Source organism: Eubalaena glacialis, chromosome 4, assembly GCF_028564815.1.
Source record: "Eubalaena glacialis isolate mEubGla1 chromosome 4, mEubGla1.1.hap2.+ XY, whole genome shotgun sequence".
NCBI classification, from domain to species: domain Eukaryota; kingdom Metazoa; phylum Chordata; class Mammalia; order Artiodactyla; family Balaenidae; genus Eubalaena; species Eubalaena glacialis.
In genome coordinates, this window is record NC_083719.1 from 73270565 (window position 1) to 73282787 (window position 12223).

The following is a 12223-nucleotide window of genomic DNA, read 5'->3' on the forward strand; positions in this document are numbered from 1 at the left end:
ATTTCATTCCTTCTGCTAACTTTGTGGGTTTTTTGTTCTTCTTTCTCTAACTGCTTTAGGTGCAAGGTTAAGTTGTTTATTTGAGATGTTTCCTGTTTCTTAAGGTAGGATTGTATTGCTATAAACTTCCCTCTTAGAACTGCTTTTGCTGCATTCCATAGTTTTTGGGTCATCGTGTTTTCATTGTCATTTGTTTATAGGTATTTTTTGATTTCCTCTTTGATTTCTTCAGTGATCTCTTGGTTATTTAGTAGTGCATTGTTTAGCCTCCATGTGTTTGTATTTTTTACAGATCTTTTCCTGTAATTGATATCTAGTCTCATAGTGTTGTGGTCGGAAAAGATACTTGATATGATTTCAATTTTCTTAAATTTACCAAGGCTTGATTTGTGACCCAAGATATGATCTATCCTGGAGAATGTTCCATGAGCACTTGAGAAAAATGTGTATTCTGTTGTTTTTGGATGGAATGTCCTATAAATATCAATTAAGTCCATCTTGTTTAATGTATCATTTAAAGCTTGTGTTTCTTTCTTTATTTTCATTTTGGATGATCTGTCCATTGGTGAAAGTGGGGTGTTAAAGTCCCCTACTGTGATTGTGTTACTGTCGATTTCCACTTTTATGGCTGTTAGTATTTGCCTTATGTACTGAGGTGCTCCTATGTTGGGTGCATAAATATTTACAATTGTTATATCTTCTTCTTGGATTGATCCCTTGATCATTATGTAGTGTCCTTCTTTGTCTCTTGTAATAGTCTTTATTTTAAAGTTTATTTTGTCTGATATGAGAATTGCTACTCCAGCTTTCTTTTGATTTCCATTTGCATGGAATATCTTTTTCCATCCCCTCACTTTCAGTCTGTATGTGTCTCTAGGTCTGAAGTGGGTCTCTTGTAGACAGCATACATATGGGTCTTGTTTTTGTATCCATTCAGCCAGTCTGTGTCTTTTGGTGGGAGCATTTAATCCATTTACATTTAAGGTAATTATCGATATGTATGTTCCTATTCCCATTTTCTTAATTGTTTTGGGTTTGTTATTGTAGGTCTTTTCCTTCTCTTGTGTTTCTTGCCTAGAGAAGTTCCTTTAGCGTTGTAAAGCTGGTTTGGTGGTGCTGAACTCTCTCAGCTTTTGCTTCTCTCTAAAGGTTTTAATTTCTCCATCAAATCTGAATGAGATCCTTGCTGGGTAGAGTAATCTTGGTTGTAGGTTTTTCTCCTTCATCACTTTAAATATGTCCTGCCACTCCCTTCTGGCTTGCAGAGTTTCTACTGAAAGATCAGCTGTTAACCTTATGGGGATTCCCTTGTGTGTTATTTGTTGTTTTTCCCTTGCTGCTTTTAATATGTTTTCTTTGTATTTAATTTTTGATAGTTTTATTAATATGTGTCTTGGCATGTTTCTCCTTGGATTTATCCTGTATGGGACTCTCTGTGCTTCCAGGACTTGATTAACTATTTCCTTTCCCATATTAGGGAAGTTTTCAACTATAATCTCTTCAAATATTTTCTCAGTCCCTTTCTTTTTCTCTTCTTCTTCTGGGACCCCTATGATTCGAATGTTGGTGCGTTTAATGTTGTCCCAGAGGTCTCTGAGACTGTCCTCAATTCTTTTCATTCTTTTCATTCTTTTTTCTTTATTCTGCTCTGCAGTCGTTATTTCCGCTATTTTATCTTCCAGGTCACTTATCCGTTCTTCTCCCTCAGTTATTCTGCTATTGATCCCTTCTAGAGTATTTTTTATTTCATTTATTGTGTTGTTCATCATTGCTTGTTTTCTCTTTAGTTCTTCTAGGTCCTTGTTAAATGTTTCTTGCATTTTCTCTATTCTATTTCCAAGATTTTGGATCATCTTTACTATCGTTATTCTGAATTCTTTTTCGGGTAGACTGCCTATTTCCTCTTCATTTGTTAGGTCTGGTGGGTTTTTACCTTGCTCCTTCATCTGCTGTGTGTTTTTCTGTCTTCTCATTTTGCTTATCTTACTGTGTTTGGGGTCTCCTTTTTGCAGGCTGCAGGTTCATAGTTCCCATTGTTTTTGGTGTCTGTCCCCAGTGGCTAAGGTTGGTTCAATGGGTTGTGTAGGCTTCCTGGTGGAGGGGACTAATGCCTGTGTTCTGGTGGATGAGACTGGCTCTTGTATTTCTGGTGGGCAGGTCCATGTCTGGTGGTGTGTTTTGGGGTGTCTGTGGCCTTATTATAATTTTAGGCAGCCTGTCTGCTATTGGATGGGGCTGTGTTCCTGTCTTTCTAGTTGTTTGGCATCGGATGTCCAGCACTGTAGCTTGCTGGTCGTTGAGTGAAGCTGGGTCTTGGTGTTGAGATGGAGATCTCTGGGAGATTTTCGCCGTTTGATATTACGTGGAGCTGGGAGGTGTCTTGTGGACCAGTGTCCTGAAGTTGGCTCTCCCACCTCAGAGGCACAGCACTGACTCCTGGCTGGAGCACCAAGAGCCTGTCCTCCACACGGCTCAGAATTAAAGGGACAAAAAATAGAAAGAAAGAAAGGGGATAAAATAATATAAAGTAGGATAAAATAAAATAAAGTTATTAAAATAAAAAATAAAAAATAATTATTATGAAAAAAATTTTTAAAAGAACGGATGGACAGAATCCTAGGACAAATGGTGAAAGCAAAGCTATACAGACAAAATCTCACACAGAAGCATACACATACACACTCACAAAAAGAGGAAAAGGGGAAAAAATAATATAGCTTGCTCCCGAAGTCCACCTCTTCAATTTGGGATGATTCGTTGTCTATTCAGGTATTCCACAGATGCAGGCACATCAAGTTGTTTGTGGAGCTTTACTCCGCTGCTTCTGAGACTGCTGGGAGAGATTTCCCTTTCTCTCCTTTGTTTGCACAGCTCCCGGGGTTCAGCTTTGGATTTGGCCCCACCTCTGCGTGTAGGTCGCCTGAGTGCGTCTGTTCTTCGCTCATACAGGACGGGGTTAAAGGAGCAGCTGAGTCAGGGGCTCTGGCTCACTCAGGCCGGGGGGAGGGAGGGGTACGGATGCGGGGCGAGCCTGCAGCGGCAGAGGCCGGCGTGACGTTGCACCAGCCTGAGAACTGTGCGTTCTCCCGGGGAAGTTGTCCCCGGATCACGGGAGCCTGGCCGTGGTGGGCTGCACAGGCTCCCGGAGGGGTGTGGATAGTGAGTGACCTGTGTCTGCATACAGGCTTCTTGGTGGCGGCAACAGCAACCTTAGCGTCTCATGCTCGTCTCTGGGGTCCGCGCTGATAGCCGCGGCTTGCGCCCGTCTCTGGAGCTCCTTTAAGGAGCACTCTTAATCCCCTCTCCTCGCGCACCAGGAAACAAAGAGGGAAGAAAAAGTCTCTTGCCTCTTTGGCAGCTCCCGACTTTTTCCCAGACTCCGTCCCAGCTAGCCGTGGCGCACTAGCCCCCTTCAGGCTGTGTTCACACCACCAACCCCAGTCCTCTCCCTGCGATCCGACCGAAGCCCGAGCCTCAGCTCCCAGCCCCCTCCCGCCCCGGCGGGTGAGCAGACAAGCCCCTCGGGCTGGTGAGTGCTGGTCGGCACCGATCCTCTGTCGGGAATCTCTCCGCTTTGCCCTCCGCACCCCTGTTGCTGCTCTCTCCTCCGTGGCTCCGAAGCTTCCCCCCTCCACCACCCGCAGTCTCCGCCCGCGAAGGGGCTTCCTAGTGTGTGGAAACCTTTCCTCCTTCACAGCTCCCCCCCAGAGGTGCAGGTCCCGTCCCTATTCTTTTGTCTCTGTTTTTTCTTTTTTCTTTTGCCCTCCCCAGGTACGTGGGGAGTTTCTTGCCTTTTGGGAGGTCTGAGGTCTTCTTCCAGCGTTCAGCACGTGTTCTATAGGAGCAGTTCCACGTGTAGATGTATTTCTGAAGTATCTGTGGGGAGGAAGGTGATCTCCACGTCTTACTCTTCCACCATCTTCTCCTGGTCCCCGCCCCTAGGTTCTTCATGACCATTTTTTTTTTTTTTTTTACATTCCATATATATGTGTTGGCATACGGTATTTGTTGTTTTCTTTCTGACTTACTTCACTCTGTATGACAGACTCTAACTCCATCCACCTAATTACAAATACCTCCATTTCATTTCTTTTTATGGCTGAGTAATATTCCATTGTATATATGTGCCACATCTTCTTTATCCATTCATCTGTCAATGGACACTTAGGTTGCTTCCAAGTCCTGGCTATTGTAAATAGAGCTGCAATGAACATTGTGGTACATGACTCTTTTTGAATTATGGTTTTCTCAGGGTATATGCCCAGTAGTGGGATTGCTGGGTCGTATGGTAGTTCTATTTTTAGTTTTTTAAGGAACCTCCATACTGTTAAAGGAGCCATTTTAGATTAAAGAAGACTACAGAAATGTCAACTGGATTCTTCTGCTACAAAGGAAATTACTGGAATAATTGACAGATCTTGAGTGGGATCTGAGGACAGTCGTAACATATCAGTGTTAATTTTCTCATTTGATGGTTGTATTGTGTTAATGTAGGAGAATGTCTTTTTAGAAAATATACATTACAATGTTCAGAGGGTGATGGGGGATCAGGTTGACAACTTTCAAATGGTTCAGGGAAAAACAAAACTTTCTTGTCATACTGTATTTGCAACCCTTCTATAAGTTTGAGATTGTTTCAAAATAAAATAAAATTTTTAATTTGCTAAAATTGTAAATAACTGTTCAGATTTCCACAATGTATGTAGATTTTAGGCATTAATTGATGATGTTGAGTATATATGGACTTTGAGGTCTGTCATGAGAGTTGTCAGTGATGTGGCCCTTCCTGATGTCTTTCAGTAGCTTGAAAATGTGTTTATGTGCAGCTGCTAAGATCTGATTCACTTTCCAAATATTCTATAGCTTGCCATTTAAATATTAATAACCCTTCTTTAAGATTATTATTCTAAATCCCAAATATCAAAAATAAGTAGAAAGGGTAATGAAGTCCTTTGGCCCTGAAGAAATCTGTTCTGGAAACTATTAAAACAAATTGCACAATAAAACGATGGGTAGAATAAGCTTAGTGTTGTCAGTAGTGAATCCTTCACTTCATCTTTGCTCTTAACCATAGCTGTGACGTTTGGTGTCCGTCCACTCAGTCAGAAAAAGAGATAAATATGTATTTTTCCATTACATACAAACAAGTTATATCACTTAAGTTTTAAGATGTCAGACTGGACTACAGTAATTTTGAGAGCACACTGCTGCCTACCATTTTCTGGTAGAGAGCTATTTTAAGGAGATTTATATACCCGCTCTTCCCTGGGATTGAAATGTGATTGCATCTCCCCAGTTGTTGGTGGCACTTCCTGAACAGTCCAGCAGGTGGTAGTCTAGGAGAGGAACAGTTCTCGTCCTTCTTCAGTCCCCTGCCTACCAGCAAAACAGAAGGAAGGTGGACTCCCCAACGTTACCGTTGCCTTCTCTTCTCTGTCGTAAGACTGGTATTTCCAAGGTTGTTCTTTCAAAATGAGTGCTTAGACATAGAGAGTATCTCCAGAAAGTAGCTAAAAATAATTTTGTTTATATGTATGATTATGCAGTATTCTGAAGTTCAAAAATTCTTTTTCTTTTCTTTTTATTTTATGGTGTCTAGAAATTCCACTGGTTTTATATCTCTTTGCCCTGATTTCAATGACATGGCTTTGGGGAGGCCTGCACATGGCTTACAGACACTTCTGGATGCTGGTCCTCTTTGTCATTTTCAACAGTCTGCAGGTAAGGCTTACAGTTTGGTTACAGCACACATGAACACGAGGCAGGGAGTTTCACCGTAAAGAAATCAAGTGTCCACATGTAGGTGAATTCGTATGCACAAAAACATCACACAGAGTTTTAGAATAAAATGACAAAGATTATGTTAAAATTTTTTAACACCTGAAATATGGCTGGACCTCTAACTGCTGGTTATACAAATAGGGAAGACATAAAATATTTACCCTCCTTCATTTTGACAACACCTAAGTAACTACAAAAACATGTTTCTTTTTCAATAGGATTGATGTTTATAAACTTCACAGATGGCAGCCATCTAGGGCATATGCACATATTTGGAGTGGGTCTGTGTCTAGAAATTAGATCAACTGAGAGTAAAATAACAATGATGGTCAAACAATTCCCTCTTGAGTCTGGTGCTTGGTGTTTTGGTTCACTGAAAAATGATTGACATCCTCCCAGTCTGGCAATGCCTAGCTTAAATTAGCTTTGTGAGAATGTTTGGATAGCATAACCAGGAATTATATAACTGTAACAAAAGTTAAAGCTGACTTTTTTAGTGCTTTTGTTAAATGGAAAAAAAAGTTGTACCCTGAAATTAGCAAATGGAACAAATGAACTCATTTTTTCTTATTTTTCAAAGTGAAAAGATGTGTCCTAGACTAAAACAATTTATTGAATTTGCCAACGATATCTGTAAACAGCCCTTGTTTGGACCACCATCTTACAAGAAACCTCTGTAGGAAAAATATTAGGATTATAGCATAAAACTGAAATATGACTCAAAACATATTTAGGTTAGCTTTTTAGGAGACAGATTCATTAGTGAGATCATATCTAACAGCATGGTGCCTAATCAAAACATAATATCGATTTAGGGAGGGAAAAATACAGAGTGGCTTAAACATTTGGAATCAAGTTGATACAAGTTGATATATAGACATCTCCCAATAGAGTTATAATTGAGTACCAGCTACTAGCACAGTGTGCCAGTGTTGCCGTTACTAGGATGAAGATGACAGCACTGCTTCTCTAGGATCTGATGATTCAGGGAGTAAGCAAACAATTAGCTGTAAGGGTATACTCTGGCAGGTGCCATGTAAACAAAGTGTTATGAGAGCAGAGTAGAGGACTTGTTTACTCCTGCCTGTGCTAGTGTTTGAGCTGAACACCAAAGGTGAGCCACTCAGGTCAGAGGCCCTGTCTTGGTCACCTTTGAATACCTAGGCCTAGCGGAAATAACACCGAAGTCCACATTGACAGCCTATAGATGTGTTTTATTTGGTGGACACACAATGGTACACAGAACAGGGTTTTAGATTTTTTTAATATACAGAGTGAAGTAAGTCAGAAAGAGAAAAACAAATACCATATGCTAATGCATATATATGGAATTTTAAAAAGTGGTACTGATGAACCTAGTGGCAGGGCAGGAATAAAGACACAGACGTAGAGAACAGACATGAGGGCACCGGGGATTAGGGGAAGGGGAAGCTGGGATGATGTGAGAGAGTAGCACTGACATATATACACTACCAAATGTAAAATGGATGGCTAGTGGGAAGCTGCTGCATAGCGCAGGGAGATCAACTTGATGCTTTGTGACCACCTAGAGGGGTGGGATAGGGAGGGCAGGAGGGAGATGCAAGAGGGAGGAGATATGGGGATATATGTATATGTATAGCTGATTCACTTTGTTATACAGTAGAAACTAACACACCATTGTAAAGCATTTATATTCCAATAAAGATGTGAAAAATAAATAAATATTTGCTCAATTTTTAAATTGAGAAATTTCACATGAAAACCTGAATGTCTGGCTTTTCTCTAATGGCAATATTTGCATGGCAGCAATTTTCAAGTCTTGAGTAGATGCTGCCCTCTTTAGATGGGGCACGTTACCTCATTATACTTGATATATTCAATTTGTTCATTTTACCTGCCCCTGAGTTTGTGTCATATTTAATGTTTATTAAATAAGTGATGAGTAGATGGTTACAGATGGGTATTTCAGGCAGAGAATACAGTTGTTAGCCTAGGCTGCAAAAAAGAAACGTGATTAATCTTGCCTACATTCAGCAAAGGTTTGGGGGAAGAAGAAAGGTTTTGCAGTTAGTGGTGGGAGAGGAGACGGAAGGCTAGGTTGGCTTAATCGCCATGTTACCATGCTCAGAATGGGATGTTAAACTTCAGCCTTTAGGTAAAGGGAAGCCATAAAAGTTGGGTGTTTTGTTTGTTTTATTCTGATTAGTTTTTTAAATTTTGTTAGGTTTTTTTTTTTTTAATTTTTAAATTTTGAATGGGAATGACATGCTTATACCTACTTTTTAGAAGGATAACTGGAAATGTTTAGGAAGGTATTGAAAAGAAGAGCAGCTCCAGGCAGGAAGGCTGTTATCATATTCCAGCCTATAATGTTTGGGAGTGCACCTGGGAATAGAGATAGATGACAGGTTTGAGAATATTCTAGAGATAAATATTGACGAAATTTGGTTAGCCAATTAAATGTAGGAATGTAGGGTGCGAGAGAGCAACGTCACCTAGAGATGCTGGCTGCAGTGAATGGCTGGGCACTGACTCCTTTGGTCAACATGGAGATTACATCAAGAGAGGGTCCTAGGGAACATGCAGCAAAGTTGGTGAGTTCGTGAGATTTGGGAGACATTGGTAAAGCTAACCAATGTTTTAGCAAGAAGGCTAGTGAAAGAGATTGTTAGTGAAAGAGAATCAAGATATCGTGGTTTGGAGTTTCTGGTAGAAAAGAAGACTTCAAAAGAAAACACCTAACTCTGTCAAGTGTAGCAGAGAAGTTAAATAGGATGAGAACAGAAGGGCATTGTGGTCTAGTGCGCTGGTCCCCGAACTGTAGTGTCATCAGAATCTCATGAAGGGCTTGTTAAAACACAGATTGTAGGTCCCACACCCAGAGCTTCTGATACAGTAGATCAGGGTGGGACCTGAGAATTTGCATTTCTAACAAGTTCCAGGAGATGCTGATGCAGCTGCTCTAGAGACCACAGCTTGAGAACCATTGGTTAAAGTAAGTGTGATCGTAACTCCACCAGTCTACTCTCTGGTTGACTTCAGCTGAGTCACAGATGTTTACCCAGTTCTACTTTCTTCATCTGTGAAACGGGAATAAATACCATTTAGGATTACAGTGTGATTTAATTAAATGGCATAATGAACATAAAGCAATTGTACAGTAACTCACACTTAAACAACAGTTTTTTTTGTTTGTTTTATTCAAGAAGTTTAATGGAGAAAGCAATAGCTTAGGAAGGAAGGTTGGTTGGTTCAAAGGAAATTTGGGGGTTTGGTTTTCTTGTGAAAAGAACCAACAGAGAAGAAGAAACTGACAACTGGAGGAAAGGCTCATTGCCTTGGCAAGATCATGGACAGGGCAGGAAAACAGAAGAGACAGACAGCCTGTCTGAGGGAGGAGTTAGACATGTTTCTTTCACTGAGGCTCAGGAAAGAAGGAAGGATAGGAGTACAGGAAAAACTATTCCGGAGCTGAAAGTCTGGAAAGTTGGGGTTTGTATGTAATGCTCTCTCTTATCTCTGAAAGGCAAAAAGCAAGGACATTTGTTGAGAGGAATGGATTAAAAGCTTGTGGTAAAAATAGTAAAAGGTAAGGAGCAGTTTCTAGGCAGAAAGTAAATAATAAATTACGGTGGGTTGGAAGATGGTAAAGAAATGACTGCTTAGAGAGAAATTGGTGGGATTCGGGTTAGACACCTGAAATCTGTAATTGTAATTCAGCAGTAATTAAATAAATTAAGCCTTACGATTGAAATGGTAGCCATTGTAACCTATCAAACCACACACAAGAGAAAGGTTTATTGAGCTCTTATGGAGGTTAGAGGTTTGGTAATAAAGGAGGATTGTTGAGGATTAAACTATATTTCACAGGAAGATGAAAAAGGAATTGTTATGATCTCTTTCTTTGAGGAACTGAAAACAAGCTAAGTATAAGTAAAAACTAAAAATATTTCAAACTCATGTTTAATGAGCTTAATTCCATCTATGCGGCGCCATTGAAGCTATGACTGTTTGTATCACTGTTGCCTGGTATCTGGTGCACTGGCACATTCCTAGCACCAATGCTCAGTGAGTCAGTCCTAAAAGGAATGCCTGTTAAGAAACACTTGGAAAATATGGTTTCTCTAGGGTTTATTAAAGTTCATTTAACTTACAAACTACTTCACGTCTTCAACTTGGGCATTTCCATGATTCCATGCTTTTTTTAAATTAATTAATTTATCTATTTAGGCTGCTCTGGGTCTTAGTTGTGGCATGCAAGATCTTTAGTTGCAGCATGTGGGATCTTTTAGTTGTGGCATTAGGACTCTTAGTTGTGGCATGTGGACTCTTAGTTGCGTCATGCAAACTCTTAGTTGCCACATGCAAACTCTTAGTTGCCGCATGCATGCAGGATCTAGTTCCCCAACCAGGGATCGAACCCAGGCCCCCTGCATTGGGAACACGGAGTCTTACCCACTGGACCACTAGGGGAGTCCCTGACTTTTGTATTTTCTTATTGGCTTTTGTCAACACCTGTGACCAGAAAAGTGTACTATATATCTTACGCTTGGCTTTTATATTTTGCTCAGAGGTGATTACTGCCTCACTTTTTAATCCAGATTATTATTATGCCATAGGTGCTCTGAAACTGACAGATGAAAGTTATATTTTTATAATATTCTGATATTTGATATTTATTATTGGCTACAATTTAAAAAAGAAAATCTTGATCATTTGAAATATTATCAGAAATTTCTTGATCACTTTCTGAAGATTCAGGGTTGAGCTACCAAACTTTTAATATGTTTGAGCATTTTAAGAAAATGTATATGAAATACTTTCTAAAGCATGATGGATGCAAATGCAAAAGTGATGTAAAAAAAGTTATCATTCTAAATATGTCTGCTGTTATTTTTATTGCTTCTTCCTTGAACTCTAAGACATTTTTTCCCCAAGAACTGAACTTTAATTCAAATTTTTATTGATTTAGGCATGTTATTTACATCTTCTTGATTGTTTAAAAAAATTTAAACTGTTGAGTATCAAGAGTAAGCAGAACATAGAGAATAAAGGGGGACATGTCCTCTGAGTTTATTCCCTGGGGTTTTTTTTTTTAAATTCTAGGAGTTGCTCGCTAGCATGTCAGCATGTTTATGGTATCTGCTTTTTTTCCACTTCCCCATGATGCGCTTGATGTGTGGATGTGAGGTGAACAAATCCTGATTTTCATCGCACTTTCTTTTATATCAAAAGAGGGACTCCAAAATTTCCAAAAAGAAAAAAGTAGTTCTGTACATAATTGCTTAGCAATCCCAAATCCCAAAGGCCTCGGGGCTCTATCTTGTTTTTTGCTAAATGGGCTTTCTGAGTGCGCTGAGCATGGTAGCCACCCCCAGTCTTAATTCCTACTGGCTTTCCAGCCCCAGCAGGGAAAATCCTGTGAAGGACTTAAATTACCCTCACTTTGAATCACTGATTATCCAGAAACCAGTCACAGGGTGACGGGTACTCTGGCCAGGCCTGGGTCATGAGCAGACGCTAACAGTGGAAAGATGAGTTGATCTCACAAAAACCACATGGAATGGAATTCCCACCAGAAGAAAAGAATCTCTTACCAATAGAATGGTAACAGTGCTCGGCAGACCAAAGTAACAGATGTCCATTATATATATTTTCTAAATTTTCTTGTTCATTGATGTAAGTTTGGACAAGACCAAGGACAGCTATTGTCAAACTACTAGGAAACTTAATCAATGTGACATAGGTTTATTATGAATATCCTTGGAATCCATCATATAACCAAATGTCTCTATATTGTCCACAGGAAAGTCATAAGGGACTACATTATTTTTCTTAATTTTCTCATCCATTAACTCAATAACCTCTATTTTTTTTAAAAAAAAGTTGAGTTTGTCGTTTCTAAGTAGATTTATGCTAAAACTTACAGATGACAACTTTCTTAAAATGTTTAGTCCAAGGTATATCCACATTTGTGTAACAATGAAAGAAAATAATCACTAAGTTCGATACTCAGCTGGTAGTCACTAGTAGAACCCTATCAGTCATCATAATATTGAAATAGCTACTGTCTAAACCCCCTGCAAGAATAGTGAGAGGCCCGCGCACCGCAATGAAGAGTGGCCCCCGCTCGCCGCAACTGGAGAAAGCCCTCGCACAGAAACGAAGACCCAACACAGCCAAAAATAAATAAATAAATAAATTTATAAACCCCCTGCAAGTGTCCCAGACTTCTAGCTATTTAAGCTAGAAGCACCACAGACCTCTAGCAGCTAAAAGGCTAATGCTTGGCTAGACAGGGAGCGCCAGGACCCTGCTCCAGCACTAGACCTGCAGTCTGATGGGTCAGTGCCCATGCCACACTCTAAACGTTTTGTGCATCGCTCCTAGCTTAACTATGTTCTAAAATACATTTCTATTTTTAACCTAACCACTCAGCTTCTGACTTACATACAGCATT

At 39.9% G+C, this 12223-nt stretch overlaps 1 protein-coding gene across 1 annotated transcript in view; it reads left to right on the top strand.

Moving 5' to 3' along the window:
• The window catches only part of ADGRV1 (adhesion G protein-coupled receptor V1), a 560722-nt gene that overhangs the window by 493293 nt on the left and 55206 nt on the right, over window positions 1-12223 (top strand). The window contains exon 87 of the mRNA XM_061188957.1: window positions 5600-5721. Within this exon, the coding sequence (XP_061044940.1) occupies window positions 5600-5721 (122 nt within the window). The remainder of the gene's footprint in view (window positions 1-5599; window positions 5722-12223) is intronic.